General features: G+C 33.4%; 1 protein-coding gene across 4 annotated transcripts; it reads left to right on the forward strand.

The window, feature by feature from the left end:
- Positions 1-569: 569 nt before the first annotated feature.
- Positions 570-9,523, forward strand: LOC111014716 (RNA-binding ASCH domain protein). Of its 4 annotated transcripts, none has more exons than XM_022289519.2 (11): positions 571-905; positions 1,518-1,696; positions 1,774-1,837; positions 1,948-1,996; positions 2,444-2,498; positions 2,575-2,662; positions 3,864-3,982; positions 5,463-5,588; positions 7,358-7,451; positions 8,302-8,456; positions 9,235-9,523. In XM_022289519.2, exons 1-11 carry the CDS (start codon positions 716-718, stop codon positions 9,292-9,294), a joined length of 1,179 nt encoding a protein of 392 aa, XP_022145211.1. In that variant the 5' UTR covers positions 571-715; the 3' UTR covers positions 9,295-9,523. The 4 variants fall into 4 exon arrangements, with proteins under 4 accessions (XP_087982746.1, XP_022145211.1, XP_022145214.1 ...); XM_022289521.2 differs by having other exon boundaries at positions 573-905; positions 1,777-1,837; XM_088126620.1 differs by lacking the exon at positions 3,864-3,982 and having other exon boundaries at positions 570-905; positions 5,458-5,588.
- The last annotated feature ends 13,143 nt before the right edge of the window (positions 9,524-22,666 follow it).

Below are 22,666 nucleotides of genomic sequence, written 5' to 3' on the forward strand. Positions count from 1 at the left end.
ACTCACTACTGCCGAGTGTCATGGTTAGATTGGGTAAGTTGGAGATGGTCATAAACTGCTCTAATATCAAGTCATATTTATGGAGTTTGATCTCAAAACTAATTGGCAATGAGAGAAGTAGCTCATGTCTATTATAAATACTCAGATAGGTCCCTTCGATGCCTCTTTTGAATTCATTAGTTTTGGACTGAATTCCATTTTTGAGTCGAGCGCTCGTTCGTACTTTTTGGACTCAGTTAAGAAACAATTAACATAGAAATTAAATAAAAAACTACTTCTTTGAGTGTGTTAATTGTTTTCTTAACGAACCGCAACTTGAGTCGTGCAGTCCGGTGGCAGAAATTGAATACCTGCATGAAAAAGTAATCTTTATTAAGCTTTCTTTTTCTTAAATCTTAATAATATCGATAAAAAAAAAGTGGTATCGAGATTTGTTAACTTTAAACAGCAAAACAGTGTGAATTGTGATGGAAATTTACGAGAAACAAAAAAAAAAAAAAAAAAAATCAGAGCTGAATACGTAAGAATTTATTGTCTTTTCTCCCATTGGCGATTAATCCTCAAAGACTTCCCGTATCTGAGGATAGTCAAGTAAAATTATCATCTTTAATCTCTCTCTTGACGCTTATATGAAAGATTGTGAAGAGATTATTTCTTTGAAGGGCTGCAGAGAATTGCTTTGATAAGCTTGTGCTTGATTTATGGGAGCTGGAGAATGAGTACCTGCGGCGGTGGCGACATTCCCATTCCTATGAAGGACTGCGTGGCGGAGCTGCTCATGTTCATTCTGCAGTCTTCCATAAAAGGAACTCTAGACTTCGATTTGGGTCTCTCTGGTGGCTTCTGCTCTGCTCTCCTTCAACATGATCCTTCCACTTCCAACCCGTTATCACACTTCACAGCAGGTAAACAAATAGAGCCTCTGTTGGATTTTCGCAAAATATTAGAATTGAAGCTTGTGCCCTCCAAGTGCGGTTTGGGATTAGGTCTCCTGATTCATGATATTTGTTCTCTCTTTATTAATTCTTTTCTAAAGCAGCATTGTCCTTCTACTTTGATCAAGCTCGACCCCATTTCCCAGAATCATGGAAGACTTTTCCAGAGCTGCGAAACTAACGACTCTATTAGAAAGTCAAATTACCAACTTTTACACGAATTTTCAAACTGAATGAGATAATCGACTTACATAACCATATCTTTTTTTATTTTTGTTTTTATTGATATATTAGGTTTGTGTTTTGTGTAATTGGGGTTAGAGAGAAATTTGTGTAATTTTTCACATAGTAGAATAGTTTCCACGTTAATTCGTGTGGTTTTTCTTGCTTTCCTTAAATTTCTCAGGAGAATTTTTCCTGTCAGCCTCCTCATGCTTGCCTTGTTCTATTGGAGGAGACGAATGCCCTGTTTACTTAAAGAGTTTCTTTTCATGCCCTTTTCAGGCTGTCAATAGTTCATTAGGATGACTTTTTTATTTAGCACGATGGCATGACCACAAAATTGTTTGGTCTTTTTTGAAGGAGTGCCTCCATATCCTTTATACAAGCGTTTAGCATCAGCTTTGTGGGAATCCCTGTGTTCTGGCACCTTCTGTCCAAATTATAGGAGAATGTCAATGATGACTGGAGAAAGTTCTTTGAAGCAGAAAGAGCAAGAATGGCTGAAGCTGATTATGGATAAGGGGTTAGAAATGGTGCAGGTAAGTGATGGATGGCAATTTCTCTCTTGAAACATTAACTGATAAGACCAACTTTTTAAAAGATTCTTTTATTTCAGCAGATACTGAAGACTGTAATCCTTGAACTTTATGTTGATGAGCCTTTCTTTACGCAGCTAAAAGGTATTGTGAATTGAAAGTCAACGTTAATCAAGAGCAATAGGTTTCTCCAAAGTTCCTTGGTTTGTTTATTCATCATTTCAATACGGATTGCCTTCTAAATTTGTTTGTAGATGGCCAAAAATCAATTGAAGCAAAGTATGATTTGGGCAAATATGATAGGTATTCCTCGTTATCACATGATCATCGTATAATTTTAATTTCAACTCTCACTTTAAATATGACTAAGTTAAAATATGACTAAGTTAAAATGATATCCTAACAGCCTCAGGGGCAGCCAGTTGGCAAAGGTAGGGGCCTCTTGGTCGTATTAGTTTATAAGTCTCAAGTTTGAAAACCCTTAATGTTTCACGAATCCAGGCCTTGGGACGGGTGCAGGTGTCCCAGGTGTCCCTGAGTATAGGAGAGCAAAGCTCCGACTCCGAGTCATTAGAAAACAAAAAGAAAGATGGTATCTTAACAAATATTATTTACTTGGGTCCATACTCCATAGTTTCCTTATCAGTGTAGCTCTCCTGTTTTGATTTATGCTAGTTTCTTTTTTTTTTTTTTTAAATTGTAAATTCCTGTTTTTGATCCAGCCTTTTCCCCTTTCCTTCCTGACTGCAGACTTGAACCAGGAATGCTAATTATGTTCAATAAATGTCTTGTATTTGAAATCTCGGTAAAATGTGTTCTTGCTTTCTACTTTGTTTCCATTTGGTTTGGCTTTATTCTCTGTAACTTGTGAAGTATTGAAGGATGTTCGCCGGTATGTGTCATTTTCTGATATGTTGGAGTCTGAAAATCTTCAAAGCATTCTGCCTGGCGTTGAAAGCATAGACGAAGGTAATCTATCTATACAACCTTTGCTTGACCATTTAAATAATTATACAACATTTTTCATATTGGCAAATGTACTACTACATCGTAGCGTATATGTAATATTTTTGAAATTTGGATCAAATTTCAGATGATATTTAAAGCTCCATTTGGTTTGTGATCTAAGAACAAGGCTTTAATCATCGTATTTCTTGAACCTGAAAATGGATTTTGATAGCAGAATCTGAAAGCAGATTCTTGAATTTGAAATCTGGAGAACTATGTTTGTGATTGAATTTTCAAAATATAGTAAATAGAGTGTGTTTGGCAGAATCTACTTTTTGGAAAATGGTAAAATAGAATTTTCTTTTATGAGAGCGGGAGAGAATTCTTATAGAGAGAAACTATGCTCTATGTGAGAGACATAAGGTTCCATATTGTTGAAATTTTACTCTACTTTCACAATTTTAAAATATTGAATTTAAAAACGAATTTAAATATCACTCCCATGGGTAGTTGGTTGGCAAGAGTTTGGAGTCTCATGTTCATATTAGCTTAGAGGTCTCAAGTTAAAACCTTCCAGTGAGCTTAATATAAAACATTCTTAATGTCTCTCGGGTTTGAGTCTTGGGGCGGTCACGAGTGCCCCTGGGTATAGGGGAGCAAAGATTCGACTCCCAATTTTTAAAAGAAAAGAAAAATGAAGAAAATATCAAAATGAAGTCTAAAATATTGACGTGACCAGATCACTGTTTTTGGAATAATTGATGAAAATAAGCTTGCCAAATGAAATTTTAGGATATTTATAGTATTCCTTGTTTCCCAAAACATAAAAGCAGAGACTGATTAGATATCAAATAATCACCAAGTTTTAGTATAATCAGAAAAATGTACTACTTACTACTTAGAACATCTTTGCTAGTTATTCTTGTTGACTCAAATAGAACTGGTTTATTTGGTGAAATAATTCATTAAAAATCAACTTTTATGGGGTTGCTTCTTTTATGCATTTCATGTTCTTCTGGGAAATCATGAACATTGACAGGTTTAATTTAATTCAACCATAAAAGATAAGATCAGTAACTCTGGCAAAGATAGAATATTTGAGAAAGAGAATAATAAAAGGGAAAACAAAACTAAAGAAAGAAGTAAACAGAGATGGAGAAGTTGTTTAGAATTCAAACCATGAAGTTATGTTAGTGAACGATTATGGTGCACATATCTTCAGGTTTGCAAATTATAAAATATTTGAACATAGAAGACGAAGAAATGGCTGACTGTGTTCTTGCTATCTGTATTTCAAGCGTGCCATTTCAGCCTTACATTTCCTTTGCTTCAATAATCTCAGTGAGTTTTCTTTCTTGCTAAAATTTATGGTTTCACCTTACCATGATCGTCACGTACTTGTCATTTTGAATATTATGAACTAAATCTCGATTCGAATTAAACTATCTGTTTGTCCAAAGTCATATGTCCATGTTGCGTGCCAGTCACCAAAGTTGCAGAATTTATTATATCAAGTTGTTAATAGTTAGCCCTATGTTGTCTCCAAAGGCAGCCCAGTTGGCAAGGCTTGGAGTCTCTGGGTCATACTAGCTTAGAGGTCTCAAGTTCAAACCTTCTGGTAAGCTTAATATCAAAAATCATTTATGTCTCCCGGTTCGGGCCTTGGGAAGGGGCACGGGTGCCCCTGTGTGTAGGGGAGCAAAAGTTCCGACTCCCAGTTGGAGGGAAAAAAAAAAAAAAGAAGAAGTTAGTCCTATGTGTAGTTAGTTTATATTTCACATAAGAATTTTTTTAATGATAAGGATATTAAAGTAGTATCAGTGTACATGATGAGGGTATGAGTTCAATTCAGCTAGTCCTTCAATTATGTTTTGTGAATTGTGAACATTAAATTCTACTGCCCAACTTCTTAAGGCTTGAAGCTTTAGGATAGAGCTAATAACTTTTGTCTTCAGATTTTGTGAGGGTTTAAATGGTATAGTGTATCCTTGTGATTCACTTTGCTGCAGATAAAATTATGTACCCACTACCTAGAAATGAAGACAATCTCCTATTGCCATGAAAATATTTTGTGTAGTCACTTGAATTTTCTATGGCCCAACTTGAAAAGTTTGCGGCGCAACATTAAAAAATAAAAAATAGAAAAAGAAAAACCATGTGATGCAGTGGAAGGATCAAGCTTACAGGTTTTTATTTTTATTTTTACTTTTTAGAGTCGTTAAGGATTCCACGTTGAAAAGAGACTTAACAAGGTTTATAATATAAGTGGACTACTCCTCTCATTGTCAATTGGTTTTGAGATGGAACCCATGAACATTAACATGGTAGCAGAATCTAAAAAGCTCAAACGAGCATCAGACCAAAATCGATGAACCAAAAGAGTCACGATCTTGAGGGGCATGTTAAAGATCCCACCTTGAAAAGATAAGGGACCTAACAAGGTTTATAATAAACATTGGCTACTTTCACTGCCAATTGGTTCTGAGATGAAACCCCATGAATATTAATAAGAATGATAAAGCTGATAGGTTTATTGTTTAGGTTTGGAGTTTTTCGGTTCATTGTATTGACATACTGGTAGCACATTTTAGATTCTTGTACCAATTTTCATTCTTGAAGATTCCTTCTATTTTGGCTTGTGGCTTTAATTAGGAAGATTTTTTCACATAATATCTGGGTTTTTGTGATGTCTTCTTTATTTTTCCATCTGTAGTTTCCTTTTCACAACAGTTCTCATATAGAGCGGATTTTTGCATTGACATTACCATATATAGGTGCATGGTATCTAGTTTGTTTTTGATTATCTATTTCTCTAGTCCAGGGGCTGAGTTATGAAGGTCTTCAAGCTCTTCTAGGTTTGACACATACCACAGGAACGGTTGCTGATGCGCTTCCCCCACCAAGATCAGCTCTTTTATCATCATTTATGATTCCATATAAACCCGAGGTTCGATTCTATATTCCGTGATGAGTCGCTTCTCTTTTTCTCCCAAGCAAACAGAGTTATAATACATGTTGCTGGTTCAAACCCCATGATGGCCACCTACCTTAAGAATTAGTAATTCCTATGTGTTTCCGACACAAAATGTTGTAGAGTCAGGCGGTTGCCCTATGAGATTAGTCGTGCGTGTAAGCTGGTATGGACACTCACGGATATCAAAAAATACATGTTGCTGGTGTAGTTTTATTGGTTCTGTTTAGTTTACTTCAAGTGTTCAGAAGTTTGGAGATATCTGTTATTGTTAGCACTGAAATCGGATTACAATATCAATGAGAAATTACACGGGTAATAGCCACAATTAAGGTTACGGTTGGTTTTGATTATGATATTAAGGTTGTCAAGAGCTTCTCTTGGGTGAAGTCTCCGATAAAATCAGGACCAAATGAAATGACACAGCTCTTGTAGAACTTGTAAGAGAAAATCATTACCACAGCAAAATCTGTGTCAAGCAGAATGAAAAATATGACAAGAATATCCTCATTCTATTTGCATCACTGAGGGTACCTTGTAACTTTTAGTGAAAACTTTATCTCTTTTCTCAAAAGGAAAATGTGGAAGCAATAGCAAAGTGCTTCCCGCCCTCAAGGGCAGCTTAGTTGGCAATGACTTGAGATCTCTGGGTCATACTAGTTTAGAGGTTTTAAGTCCGACCCTTCTGGTGAGTTTAATACCAAAAACCCTTGATGTCTCCCGATTTTGGGCCTTGAGGCGGGCGCGGGTGCCTCTAGGTACAGGGGAGCAAAGCTCTGACTCCCAGTTATTAAAAAAATATATATATACCAAAGTGCTTCCCAAAACATATTCACTGTTTCTTGGTGGTGTATTAATTACGGAAAATTTTTTTGTAATATCAACCTCTCCTTGTTCATGAACAATTGGAAAGAGTTGGTCTAGGTTTTGGGTGGGGTTGCCTCTACCCAGCCGGTTCGCTGTATCTTTCTTTTGTGATTAATGAAAGTTTCTCTAAGTTTCTTATAAAAAAAAAAGTGCTTCCCCTGCTGCTCTTCTGCTTCTAAATTCATCCTCAAAATTTCTTAGAAGGAAAAATAGAACCAGTCAGAGAAATCCCAAAGGTATCCACTCAATACAGAGGAAAAAGATCTGGAAAGTTAGACCAAGTTGCTATAGGTTTAGTCTATATGTTCCCTACAGGCAGAGGATGAAACCATTCGGAAAGAGACTTGCAAATTCAGAGAAATTTGGAAAGGTTGGTTTTGGCAAGTCCTAGAACTATTGGATGGTATTTAATGAAGTTTAAAATGAAAGGGCAGAGGTTTAAGGTTATTTTAATGCAGTATATATACATTTATCTTAACGAAGGCCTCAATGATATATTATCTCTAAACCATCTTGGGTGGCTCATTGGTCCAAAGGGGCTAGGAGAAATTGAGAGAAAATGGATTCCAACCCAGGATGGCCACACCTACTTTAGGAATTAATTTTTATGTGTTTTCCGTCATCAAATATTGTAGGGTTAGATAGCTGCCTCATGAGATTAGTCGAGGTGCACGCAAGCTGTCAGACACTCACGAATATCCAAAAAAATGATATATTTAGCCCTCTCTTCTATTGGGGCTTATTCTTTTTGTAGCCTCTTTTGTGTACTTCCATTTATCTGAATGAAAGTTGCCTTCTTATTAGAGAAAAAGTAATATTTGTTTTATGTGATTACTATGTTGCCCAATTATGAAAGTTAACTTTTTTTATGGATTGAGGGTAAAGGCATAAAGTTGACTATTGGAGCTAAGGCCTTGGCAAAGCACCACCATAGATCCAGCTCTAAATATTGGGGTACTTGTGATGGAAATGGTGAGTAGTTTTTAATACTATCATTGTTATTTTATTTTATTTCTTTCAGTTCAATATTTAATTTTGGTTGTTAAATGATGTTTTCTATTGTTTTATTCATGAGGATTAAGGTCACTTATATTCTTGTACTCAATTGTTTTATTTTTCTGACCATAAAAACCATACCTGGTAAGTCATGATTCCATAAACTTCTTTGGTTAGCTAAGATCTCATTTGTTAACTATTTTATTTTTAGTTCTTTAATAAAAAAGTTAAGCATATAAAAACTACTTCCACCCATGTGTTTCTTTGTTTTATCTACTTTTTAATAATTTTTTCAAATTCTAAGCCAAATTCTGAAAACTAAAAAAAGTAGTGCTTAAAAACTTATTTTTGTCTTTGAAATTTGGTCAAGAACTCAAATTTGTTTTTAAGAACGGTGAAACATAGCTCCTAAGAGACAGTCTGGAAATACCTTAGGGTCTCTTGATCATACTCAAGTCTGAACTTTTCGGTGAGCTTAATACCAAAAATCCTTGATGTCTCTCAGGTCTAGTGCCCTGGAGCAAAGCTCCAATTTCAAGTTATAAAAAAAACATATAAAAAAATTGTGTCGAAGCAAAAAATAAAAATGAAATAGTTATCGAACGAGGTTTAAATAATGATGAATATTTGAAGCTAAAAATTATGTTGGACCTAAATGTATACAGATTGTCACTCTATTGCGACTAGTACTTGGACGTTTCAAAAGAATGATTACTAGTTTCTATATAACTTATAAGAAATCAAAAGGATTGAAGTTCATTTGATATAAAAAGATTGTGTAGTGTACTTGACTGATCATCCTTTGCACAACAATCTGTTTCTCCAGATTATGATAAGAATAAGCTTGCTATGAATAGCATTCTTGACTTGATAGCTCATTGTTGCTGGTTGAATATTCATATTGTTCCACCACATGGGATAGTTTTCGAGATAAGAATAGCAGAAGGGTATGGTGCCAGATGGTCAAAAGATGGAAACAAGGTATCGTTCTCATACAACACCTTTCTCTTGTTTATATATTCTCAATTTATGTTTGGTAATGCCATAAAGTTATATGAAAATTACTGTTTTCCAATTTTTCAAGGAAAGAAATGTTTTTTTAGTACAACACGTGGGATGGGGATTCGAACTCACAGTCTTTTTGGTTAGGGAATAGGTGTCATTACCGTTGAGTTATGTTCACTTTAGCTCATTTATTCCTAATTTTACAACATTTTGAGGAAAGAATAATTTCCAACATTTCTTTCCTCAAAATGTTGGAAATTATGAATAAATTCGTTTAACAAATTTTAAAGATTCATAGCTCTTCTTGGGGAGTATGTCCTTCGTAAGAGACACAACTTTAAACGAAAGGGTATGTCCTTTCACCCAGGGACGTGCAACTATTTGAATGCTATAAATATATGGTTTCTTTCAAAATTTCTTCTCTTTTCTATGTAATTGCTTACATACTATCGAGTTCATAGGGTCTTGTAGTTACAGTGTTGTATCCATCATATTCTAGGATTCTCTTGTTCGTTATTCCTTGAACGTCGTAGAGGGAACAAAATTGTTGGAAAAGAAACTACATCTCTATTGGGACGAATTGATTTCATTATGTTTCTTTTTTTTCCTATATTACCAAATACCAACATTAAGAAACTGTACTAAAAAAAAAAATAATAAGAAACTGTATGCTAAGTGAGAGTTTATCCATGGAGAAATTAGTTGACTACTTCTTGAGAGATCATAGTCTTGATAAACTTTTTTCACCATTCAGTTCATTGGATTTCTGGAGCCATACATGGAAGATGGACATTTGAAGGGATGGAAGCACTAATCTTCCTTTGAAGATGATTTTTTAAGGTAATTACTTTTTAATATTTTCACTGTTCTATGCTGTCCTTGGAGTCCCCTTAGCAACAGGAAATGAGATACTTGATTAAAGTAGAATCTTATGTCACATGATGAGATTTGCAAGAACAGTATGTAAGCAATAATTCATCTCTTGGAAATAATTATTTTATCAGCTCAACTATATGAATACCACTTGCAGTTTTGCACCATAATGCACATTTCATTCTCATACTTCATTGCACAGGTAAGCTGTTTCGATTTCATACGATACTATCGGTTTATCATGCTACAATTTGCTGATCTTAGCTTCAGAAAAAGAGTACCCATCATTTCTCAGAAATCCTACCAGATTCCTTCATTCTTTTTTCTCTGATATATGTATAGAACTTCATCTGGGTTTGAATCATATTGAGATGTGTACTGATTCTTTCGGGATTCTTTTCATTACTATACAATGGCCGCAGTTTAGATGGGTTAGATACATATCTTTAAATTATAAAGTTCATTTTATTCCGTCCTTGAAGTAATATGCTTGTATCTCTAATTTAGAAGTATATATTATTATCGGGTAAACTCAAGGTGCCACGTGTCACGGTCATACATTTTTCAACTGCGCGGCGTCATGATCTAAGCTCGACCATGCCCAGCCTTACGAGGAACTCTAGCCCCAATCTATTTTTCGCGCCCTTTGTGGCTTCGTCGGACCTTAGACAAGGTTCTTTCTTCCTCGACTCAGCTTCATTTCGCTTTTCCAACCATCTTGGTTCTCGGCCACTCGGCCCTCCCGCTCCTACGATGAGTCAGGACCTTACCGGGATGAGTTCTGACCTATAACGGGGTCAGAACGAGCTTAAAACGCCAACCGGGTACAATTGGGAGATTCCTGCCGCTTAACTATGTCAAAACTAGCTTATTGGGCCCAACGAACGCCTCTAAGACCATTCATGCCGAGAAACTAGTCAATAACGGGCTAAACGGCCTTACCGGGTACTGCCGGGATGATTCCTGCCGAGATCCGGACAAGGAATGACTAAACTTGGCAATCGTGATGAGTTTTGCCGCTTACGGGCCAAGACTAGCTTTTTCTCACTTACCGGGTGCCCACCAGTACTGTAGGATGCCACCCCGAGCATCGGGATGTCATCGGGCTTTGCTGATCACTTGGGCACGCATACCGAGAACCGACCCATGGACTTGTATTTATGATTGAGACTTTTCGGACATTCATCCATCAGAACATAATTGAGGCACGTCGACTCCCGCAACCGTGCCTTGTCGTTCGAGCATACCATACCGCATAATGGCCCCTATGTGCAACCTCCAGCCCATGGGACGAGGCGCAATGTCGGCATGGTGCCGTCCGACCCTGCCCTTGAGATTCCCATTCTCGAAGGAAGACGCCCAAGACCTTGGTCTTGCAACGCTCGCCCACGCCATGACACACGCATGTGCCATGAGGTAGCTCACTTAAGCCACAGGGCCCAGGGGTGGTAGAGAGCTAACACCATGCCTCCCCCTAAGGTACATTCTAAGGCATTCTTGGTCTGGCAGACATGTACGTGCAAAGTGGTGAGGAGTCACTCGCCAACCTAGAACGCACGTCTGAAATCCGATTGACACGAAACTTAGCGTCCTTGCATATTTCACTTATATGCATTTAACTCTAAAGCCGCTCATCCAAACTCTTGACGGAACCCTTACTTCTAGGGTCATGGCCCGGGGCCCCAACTGGCCCCCACTGAGCTTGTCACCGACACCACTGACATCGCCTTCGCCTTACATTCTGCATATGCCTTCTCTAGGCGTTCTTGAGTACATCCATGGGGTGTGATAGGTGATGCACCATCCTCCTTGGTCGCATCCTCAAAATAGCCCGACGGGCGACATATGCATGTCGCCACCACTTGTCCACTACGTGGGTGTCACAACCTATTCTCTACCAGTATGGTCGTGACACCACGCATTGATAGTCGATCAAGTTAAATGAACTAAAGTAATACTAGAAATTCAAATAGTTGCAAAATAGTAGAAGAAAGTGACTTCCATCTTTTATATCAAATTTACGACATGTAGGTTCTTTGACTACTGAACACACTTTTCCACAAGTTTTTATAAGGTGAATAATATTTCAATGAGGAATTTGTTTACATTTTGTTCATCAACTCCATGGAATAAAAAAATTCAAATCAGTTCCAAAATCATCTGATCTGAGTATAACCAACAAAATGAGAGGAAAGTTAAATCACAAGACCTATGCATATCTAAGATTTCAAAGCTTGAAGTATGAGTCATTGTCAAGAAAAAAAAGACGACGGTATGATAATCTACTGTCCCAACTAAGACGCCCTAGATCCATGTGTACCAATTAAATGTCTAGTTGCACGAGTCATCGGTTTAACCTCGATTAGGGGTGACGTTGAACATGTTTTAGGGATTATCTTTTAAACTTCAAAAGTATATATCAGACTCGACGTCATGTGATCAACTTTTTAATGGTTGAGGCCCTCGTAACAACATGTTTTGGTTTTTTTTCTCCTCAAATCAAAGGGGGAGTGACAAATTTTAGGGAGGAAAGAAAATTGAGAGAATAATAAAATATGATTTGATTGTATTCCTTTTTCTTCTCCCTCTTGATACAAACAAACCATCCTATTTTATAATTCATCATAAATAAAACATTTAAATTAAAATAATATCTAAAATTAAATGTAATTTCAATTCCGATCCTAATAGAAAATCTAAATTATCTAAATCTTAAATCATATCACTTTCACATCATAAATGAATAGAAGATGGGGAGGACGGACTAAATTATATATATATATAAAGTTTCATCGAATCGACCTGAACCAGATTTTCATATCCGCTTAACCGAACTGATTTGGTTCTTTTCTCTCTGCCCGAAAATCAAACGAACTCAAAAATTTGTAACCCCTTTAGGTGAGTTTAGAATTTAATTTAAAAAATCACTTGGACTATTTAACTAAAAAATTTGGCACTTCTTACTCGAGTCATACAACCCACCATTAGCATCGGAAACACTTCTTGTAATAAAACTTGATAAACAAGGGCCGTTTGATAATGACTTTATTTTTCAAAATTTATTTGGATTCTTGTTTCTTGAAAAAACAAAAGAACAAGAAACTGAATTTATTTTGATTTTTGCTTCTTAAAAAAAATAAAAGAAGAAGAAGAAACTGAAGTAGAAATGAGTTAAAATGTTATCAAACAATAGCTATAAAAAAAAAATAAGAAAAAGAGTTAATTTGTTTCTTATTTGGTACATTGGGTAGGGGTAAGGCAGTTGATATGTCACAATCTGTTTCTTGAGTGGGCATCAAATATTGCTGATAAAGATGCACCGACTTTGTCATTTGACTTCAATGTATGTTTTTTTCTTTCTTACTATGTACTCTTATGTCACTCTTGGTCATTAATATAATGCATCAAATTTTCTTTTTTTTTTTCCTAATTTTTTTCTAATTCTTCATAAATGATATTTTTGTTAAGGATCCAACGCGAAAAAGATAAAGGACCTGACAAATGTTTAATTATAGTATACATGAACTATTCCTCTCATTGTTAATTGATTTTGAGATACAGGTGAATGCTTTGCCAAACTCGTGTACAACTCTTTGAATGTGTATTGATTTTCGCTTAAACCATGCTTGGTTTTCTAAACTCTTTCTCCCCTGACCAAACAAAAAACCATAAAGCCAAGATCTTTACAAGATGTGCAGCAGAGAAGGAAGAAAGAAGAATGCTATGAGAGCTTGGACGGAATAAGGTTTAGGGGAGACCGCCCTTTTCTAACATGTGAGGGGAAGACTAGTAAAAGATTTGAGTTGTAAACTCGAATGAATATTGATATGGTATCAAAGTCCAACAAGTTCAAATGAGCATCTGTCCAAAAATTGAATCTTGTTAAAATTGACGAGCTCAAAAGAGCCACCATCTTGAGGGACATGTTGACTAAGGATCCCACATTGAATATTGATATTTTTGAGATTGTCTTTCTAGCTCGTGAGATCTCATTTAACTTTCTAATTCAATCTTTTTGGGTTGAAAATCAACAAATAGTAAAGAATAAAGATAAATGTGAAAATATTAAAGGAAAAAAAAATGATAATGGTGATATTGATTTATATCAAGATATGTAAATATAAAGTTTTCACTAAAATCAAAGATGGTACAAAGGTGAGAATTTTATTTTATTTATCTTTCGAGTTGAAAGGTGAGGCACTTGTTGAATATAGGAGATAAGTTAAAAACATATTTTGATGATAGTAAATTACAAAAGAAAAAGAGATGACATATTTTAGGTCGACACCCTCATGGGAAAAATGGATAAATGAAAAGAGTTCACTGTCCACTAGGACTAAAAAATGTACAAGGTTGTACGAGTGTGGAAAAGGTTTCGAAAACTGATCCAATCGATCTAAACCGACGAAACTGATGTTGATAAGTTAATTTGATAAATTGATCGATCGGTTGGTCCAATATGTAATTTCCGACCGAAACCGACCGAATGTGTTAAACATAATTGTTGAGGGTAAATCCGAGTAGGACACGTGTCGGGTTGTAGGGACGACAGCAAGGCATGGGACCACAGACGGTTACACACCGCAGGCGAGTGCATCATCACCTCTGTTGTACAACAAGAGCGCTGAACATTGCGATCTGGCTCTCGCAGACTGCACGTCGCAGGCCTGTAAGTAAAGGTACCACCCACTAATTTTCCGAGGCGTACACCCCGCCGTTAGGGTCTCGTACAACCTGGAACACCTCTTCCACCTCAACCAATGTCCTTCCTAGTCAGACACCCACGACTCGGCCACTTTTGCCAAGCAAGTGAAAAACCTGTCACTAAAATCCTAAAAGTGTCTACTCCTATTTTCTTTATTCTGATTTCCAACTTGAGCATCATACTGTATTAGGCAGGACACCGCACCAGCGTCGAGTTTCCTGGTTGAAGGCTTATTTGCTTCTTAGAGAATCCGAGACACATGGACCACTCCGAAATTCGCCATCAACAACAATATTAAAAAAATTAAAAAAACATTAAATACATTGCAATCTTTGCTCAAACTTCAGTGGCGCCTTAAGAAAACCAACCAAGGTGCTCTGATACCATCTCAAAACAACTATTAGAGGAGTAGTCCGCTTATATTATAAACCTTTGTGAGGTCCTTTATCTACTCAACGTTAGATCCTTGAACAATACGATCATAAACCAACCATAAAAATACACAAGCATGAGACTATCAGCCATTCTCTCTACTTCCAATATACAAACCTCAAATTTTCTCACTTTAAACATCGTGTTGTGTAGAGTCATATCTCGATGAGGCACAATTTAAATAACTTTTTGTTGACAGTATAGTTTCTTTTGTCTCTTTATATGAAAATTGATAAGTTGTTTAGTCAAACAAAGCCCCATAATTAGATGTAGATTGAGGTTTATTAAGAAACAAGTTGGTGTTTAATTAGCACGCTGATTGGATGTGTATTTTTAGTCTGTTCTAACTTTAAGAAGCAGAACTTAACAATGGTGAAAGCAATATTTGGATATTATTGCTTAAATGTGATTTTTAGTTATTGGCAATTTTAGTAAAAACAATTCAATTGTACTTGTCTATTTTCTTTAATTATACTATATTTGTTTTTAATTTGTGCTATTTAGTATATCTTTTCAATTGTCTTATATAAGTTTATCTAAGGGCTATATTCTCTCAATTTGAAATTTCTTTCTAATTAGGGTTTTTCTTTTAAATTTGAGGTCATTGTGGTCTAATTGGTTTTGACATTTCTTTTTTATCAATCCCATTTTCTTTTTGTATGGTGTCCTTGGAGCATAGCGAGTAGAGAATAGAGGGGAAAATAATATTATTTAGGGAAATTGTAATTGGTAGCTAAATTTTTATACATATTTACAAAAATGTCAACCTCTTTTGTATTTTGCAAATATGGTAAAATATTTGAATTTTATTTTCGAAATTTTTATTATTTCAGTTTTATCCTTATGATATCTTATATGCATCCGATGTATATTTGATATACGTCTGATTGATGTATATCTAATATACGCCTGATGGATGTATATCTGATATACATCTTATCTACATCTACATCTGATGTATATCCGATGTACCTTTGATATACATCAGATGTACGTATTATACATCTAATATACATCTTATGCACATGTGATGTACCTATAATTTATGATATATTAAATATATTTGTAATGATATACCTATGTATATCATACGTATGTCAATTGTAAACCATATTAGAAGTTATATTGGTAGATATCATAGATATATCATAAGTAAATCAATTGTATATCAATATGATATCAGTGATATATCAAAAACATATCAATAATACATTACACATATAATTACACATATATTAGTGGTAAATCAATAAATATTAAATAATATAATCATATAAGAAATTATATTAGTAGATATCATAGTTATATCAATGATATATCACTTGTATATAAGTAGTAAATCAGATGTATATCAAGTGTATATCAGATATATATATCAATGGTATATCAATGCTACGAGGGTAAATTTGACATTTTATTATTGGACCTCCGTTTTTTCTAAAAATTTTGCTATATTTGCAAATCTAAAATGTAGATGCTAAATTTGTTATTTTCTTAAATTTTTTTGCCGTGTTTGTAACTGCTATACTCTCAAATTGTTCAAGCATTATTTTTTATTGAGAGAGAAAATTCGATAAGTACAATTCTATTAGTTATTTTTAAGGAAAGTATGTGAGTAGTTTATTTTGAGATCCTAATTTTAAAATTGTCTATATTTTAAAAAAATTCAACTTGTATTTAAAGTCTGGACAAGAAGCGAAACTAAAAATTATAAGTATCCAAAATGAGATATTTTAAATAAACAAAACAAAAAATATGCGAAAAAGGGAGTTATGCTCACCGTGGTAGAAGTTATCTCACATCGAAAATGTAAGGTATGTTCAGACTGCTATAAAAGGAACTCATCAACTTGAGTTTTAATTATCTCAATTGAAATATTTAATCCTGATATACTGGGAGTGGATTTCCCCTTATGGGCTGTGGTTTTTTTTTTCGATTTGGAGTTTTTCCACATTAATTATTGTGTTTCTTTGCTTTTTTTAAATGGCATACAATGTCTCTCACTATAGAAGTCTCAACAAAAACCACCTAGCTTCTAAGAACTACAACAATGCGATCATGAATTAAAAAAACCTCACCAATTAACTTAAGAATTGGTTGCCAACGACACACTACAACCTGGAATCTCGTATTTGTCTCTCTGCTGTCAACACACTGCCTCACAGCCGCCCCTCAATATTTTGTGTAACAACACTCAAAACCTAAAATGAAATAAGAAGGATATATAGAACATCATCGCAGTATTGAGACGTTCCTGTAATGCTAAGCATTACAGCATCACTAAGTAACCCGCGCACGTCTCCATGTTTTTCTTCAAATTGTGGCAGCATTGAGACGCTAGCATGGCTTGCAGCATTTCATCACTATGCACAGCGTCTCAATGTTGTCTTCTCGGCTACCGTGGCTTGCAACATTTCTTCATTCCTCTTAGTTCTTTCTTCCATTGTTTTGGCTCTACCAATTCCAACAATACTTCATTCTAGTCGAATCCCTCTACTCCCAACCATGCTTACAAGGAATACTATTACTTAATTATATACCTAAAATCATCGTCGGAAACTAGGACGTGAAGGTTATGGTGCTGGGACCTTTAATGTTCTAGTGATGATCTAAATTTCTCTCAATAGTTAAAAACGGATAGTTAGAGAGGAAACTTTTAAATGTAAATTATCGATGTTGATGGATATTTCTTGAAAAATTATAAAAATAAAATATTCATAATAAATATTTAAATTAACAAATAAAAATTTCACAGTTTTTAAATAAGTTGCAAATTATTAATATTAATATAAAGTTCATATCAATGGTATTTTATTGATAATTTTTTATATTTCGTTGATTTTCTTTCTGCGATAATATTGAAATTATTGATTCATCTCTCTATCGATGTCGAATTCATAAACATATAAAAACATGGATGAAAATATGGACATATCAATAAATATTATAATACTCCCGATAGTAGGAATTCAACCTTCAAAACCTTAAATTATGAAAATATGGACATATGAATAGAAAAAAAATAATTTATTTCGGCACGCGTTTTTTTAACTGTCTGCATTGTTTCTCCGCGTGATTTTTTTTATCTGTGATTAAATTTCAAATTTGTTGCAGTGACGTGAGGATCACGTATCTAAGTTCCAAGGGAGGAAACAAGTGATCGAGTTCTATCTCTTAAATCCATAGTTTCAACTTTCAATTTATTGTTGAAAAAAAGAACTAAACTTTCAACTTATTCCTGTCCCAAGATATTAGCTTATTGAATGTACATTTTTCACTCACCTATGCAAATTATTAGAGGATATAATTAACTTCATATATAACTAGGAGGCCTAATTAAGTATTGATAAATGTTTTGTAAGTTGCAAAATATAGATACAAACATAGAATCATGGCATATAATGTTACTTCATGTTCTTTATTTGTACCGAGATTAATCTATACTGTATATAAAATGAGCGGTAGGAATTCGAAATTTGATCTTCCTATTTTGTCCTTAAATCTTAATATTTTTATTTATTATTTTAATGACATTTTTGTCATTCAACTCTCTCTCCCTCTCCAAATCTCGCAAATTTCACTAATTATTAATTCCCGTCCTCCCTCCCCCAACGCATCCCTCCTAAGTTTTTTTTTTTCTCTCTCTTTTTTTTCTTTTTAATCCTTTATTTGAGTTAAAATTAACAATAAAAAAAAATAAGGAGGAGAATGCGAAAGTTTGAATAGGATGGTTGTCAATTTGTTCTTAAAAGTTAATTATAAAATGAATGGCGTTATCTTTGTTTATATAATTAATGGAATTTCAAAAATTATAGTGTTTTAATGAATTAAATTTAAATCATAAAATATAGTAGAAAAAATTTTGATTTAACTCAAATTAATTCAATAATTATAACATTTAATTATATTTCCCAATAGTTAATTTAACACCTCTCTCATTTTCCACAACTATAAAATGACTCTTTTTCGTCTCTCGTTTCGTGATTCAAGCTATATTTTGTTTTCTTTCCTATCCTTTCTCTCTTGATTTTTCATTGTTAAATCTCTCTTTTACACCCTTAAAATATTATCACCAGTTATTCATGAAAAATTTCTAACTTTTCCTTATCCTTGCACATCATCAACATTTTCACTTTCAGCCCAAATGTTGTCATCAACATTTCACTACTACAGTTCACTTAAATTGTGATTTCATCAGCTTCCCCCATCAAATATTAAGTTTCATGTTCTTATTTTCTCAAATATATATAAAATTTTTTCATTTCTATGTTGTCGTGTAGAAAATTTCAGTAGAATAATGTCAATTGAATTATGAGTGGACTCTATTGTTCTTTATAATGTATTGCTTTATGGAAAAGATGAGAACAAAAAAACTAAGCAAAGATCTAAGAGATATTTTTTTTTTCCAATGAGAATAGCTAGTAAAATAAAACTAAAAATACCACGTCCATCGCACATGTTTCTTACTGGAAACTCAAAATGAACTTACTCCCAAGCACCAAAGCCCTCCACTCTTGCATTAAAAGATGAAAATATGTGAAAAGAATTTTTTACCAAAAAAAAAACATAAGGGTCACATCTAATCTCATCAATAGAAGACACATAGGGGCCAAAGAGAAATTGAATAGAATTTAACTACACACTTGTGCAAGAAAACTTGTATGGGAACAACTCATCCTATAATATAGGATGCATCCAAATAATAGAATACAAAACTACATATCTATCTTACAAGATCCTAGGTTGATTACTCACTCTTATCTCATTCCTTAACCTTTAGGAATTAAACGATGTTTTTTCTTTCTAGTTCAACAATTTACAGAGTATATAAAAAGTGGGGATAGAGAGATTCGAACTTATGACCTGTTTGTCAGAGATATATGTCAATTACCGTTGAGCTATGCTCATATTATCTTTAAGTTGGCTAAGTTTACCGCTTGACTTAGGAGTTGAATGATTAATCTCAAATTGAAAGAATATAGGCTAAGAATTCTTACTAGGATTTTAAAATTTAGAGTTAGCACCCAATGAACAAGGACAGTTCTTTGTAATTATTGACCTTATAACATATCACTTAGCTAATATATCCTTGGCTACTCTCAAGAACTAAGAAGGTACCTTTGTAGAGTATCCTAATATTTTTTTCTTTATTTATAAAGAAATTCAATCTTCTTTTCTCTTCACAAGTTGAACCTTCGCAAAGCATTATGTGGTAAGACTCGAAATAAAGACTAAGTTTTATGGGAACCTTCTCGAAAGAAATTGAACGAGAGGAAAGAAATATATATAGAGACATTTATCAAGAGATTCTTAATAATTTAGGCTTATATTTATAGAGACCCGGAGATAAAATTTTAGCCAAAATAAAAGCTATATTTTAATATGTCTTAAATTAAAAATATATTTAGTACTCAAGAAAAAATATATGTATATATATATTAAGAGATATTTATCCCATTTGAATCTTTTTTCTTTAAATATATTGAATACATTAATACATTATTACCTTTAATATTAAATAATAATCTAGTTCATTAAATATTTCTTTTGTGTATATATATACATACTTTTCTTCACTACGTTAATAAGTTATTCTCTTTAATTTTTAATGAATCCAAATATATATATATACCTCTGAAATGTATCTAATATTTTAATTAGTTATTTTCCTTAATATTTAATATAATCTAATATATTAGCTAAAGTGAGCATAGCTCAGTGATAATTGATATATGGTTGTGAGTTGGATCTTCCATTTCACCCTCACATCTTGTATTAAAAAAAACATCCAATACATTAAATACGAAAAATGTGATTTACTTGAATTTTATTCGTTTCCAACTAAACCAACAAACCTCGAAGGTTAAGGTACTCACTTCTTCATCGAAGGTCCAATCCCTCGTCCCACGTCTCCTATAATATTAACAAAGAAAGGGAAAAAAACCCAAGATTTGATCCTAGTTATCAATTCCAAACAAACCATAAGCAATTTCTTTGTTTGTATTCTAAATGTTAATTGAGTGGGTCTCACCCAAAGTGTGCATTTTGCAGCTAAATATCACCTCTCCATTTCAATTACAACTTTGACCAATTGCCTGTTAATTTGAATGGTTAAAAACACAACCAAAATTTACGTACGTTGGCAACATTAACCTAAGCCTAAGGAGTGAATCAACATTTTCATAATATCACAAAAAAGTTACAAAATATAAAAACATAGATGTATATCAATAAAATATCATAGATAAAATAATAAAAATAACTTTTAACTTATTTAAAAAAGGTAAATTGTTTATTTATTATGGGTTTTTTAATTTTATAATTTTTCTAAAAATATCCATTCATAATTAAAACAAGACCTCAACATTCGATCGATATCGACATCTACGATTAAAATCTTGATTTAAAATGTTAGTACAATGGACCAAATGGGTAAAACAAGGTTGGAGTAAGGTGTCAAAAACTGGTCTCCTATTTTAAACTTTTAGCTTATGTTGTGATCTCCAAACATTTGGCCACCAAATTAGGGTTTATTTTCCAATATATTTTCTATATTCTCTAATAGGGATAGGGGGCATTTGGGGGCATTTGGGGGCTTGTAGGTTATTTCCTTTTTTTCCTTCCTTTCCTTAATAATTATTTACCATTTTTCAAGATTCTTCTAAGGCAGGCAGCATACAATAGCAAAAGACAAACTCCATTTCTTTCACTTGTTTAATTTTATGATAAATATATGTTTAGGAGCGGATGTTTTAAAAGTTTCAATTTCATCTTCGATGTAACGACATCTTTTTAATTAAGTCCGTTCATTTTGTCACTAAACATGAAAATTAATGATATCTTTTAAGTTCTTTTAAAAGTATTTTAGTATATTTTAGTTTGATTAAATAGACAACAATACTGGTCTATAAAATGAAAATTTTACTCATTTCATACAAAATAACTTACTTGACATGAAATTGTTAAGTTGTTATAGAAATTTGAGCCATTAAAATGCTGGTAAAAATTACTATTTTAAATTCGTATATCATCATTATTTTAATATTTAGTAATTGCAAGGATTTTTTTTTCCTTAAAAGTGATTGCAATGACTTAACTAAAGAAAAATAAAACATAAAAGATGAAATTAAAACTTTGAAAAAATACCAAACATTAGGAACTAAAAACATATAATCCGCATTAACTTTAGTACTTTCTTTATTGGCGGGCTAAATTATATAGTATGTGCTAACTAGTTTTAGATTTGCCAACATGTGCTTAGCTCAGCGTAATTGACACATGTCTCTGACAAGGTCACAAATTCAAATTCTCCACACATTTGTTGTACTGAAAAAAAGAAAAAAGGAAAAAAAAAACTAGTTTTAGATTTATCTTTAATGTTCTTTAAAAAAAATGAAGGTAAAATTGATACTTTAAAATACTATTTGATAAAATTAAAATAAACTCAGGATTAATATGAGCTCAAAGTTTCCTTCGTAATTTTCAAAACTTCTTTGTAATGATTTCTTTTCGAGCCTCGTTCTAGAGAACTTTAAACGACACTATTCCATAACATTTTATATAATATAATTTAGTTTATTTTAATTTTGTAAAATTTCAAAAGGTGTTGTAGATTTTTTTTTCTTTTTTATTTCTTTAATTAGAATTGAATGTTTAATTGTGTGATTGAGATAGGAAAATAGGAAGAGAAAGAGAGGGAGATTTTTGAAGTTCCCAAATGGGGGCAAAATTTGAAAGGAGAGAGAGGTGTATGATTTGATGATATTTATGAGTGGAAGAATGTAACATCAAAGTGTGAAAGTAGTTATTCTATTCTACTTTATTTAGGGTTTGGGTCCTTTTGATGCATTGCATCTCTCTTTTTAATAATTTTTCCCACTTATTGAGCCAATCATTTGAGTCATCATAGCCATCTTTCAAAGCTGCAAAATATTCCCATATCTTGCTTTCTTTAACTCAAACCCTACTTTTCTTTTTCTTGTAAATATTTTTTAGTGAAAAGATGTAAAGCAAAAGGTGAGAAATTTAAATGGTAATCTAATAAAACTTAAATATCAATTCCACTTTATGAATTGTTTATTATTATGGGGCAAAAATGACATGTCACGCGTCAAGAAGCCAACTAAGTTATCTTGGTCGGGTCAGGAAACTAACTCTGCACAATCGAGCACACTGA

This window comes from Momordica charantia (genome assembly GCF_013281855.1).
Source record: "Momordica charantia cultivar OHB3-1 chromosome 7 unlocalized genomic scaffold, Mcharantia_2.0 BLBB01000007.1, whole genome shotgun sequence".
Classification (NCBI taxonomy): Eukaryota; Viridiplantae; Streptophyta; class Magnoliopsida; order Cucurbitales; family Cucurbitaceae; genus Momordica; species Momordica charantia.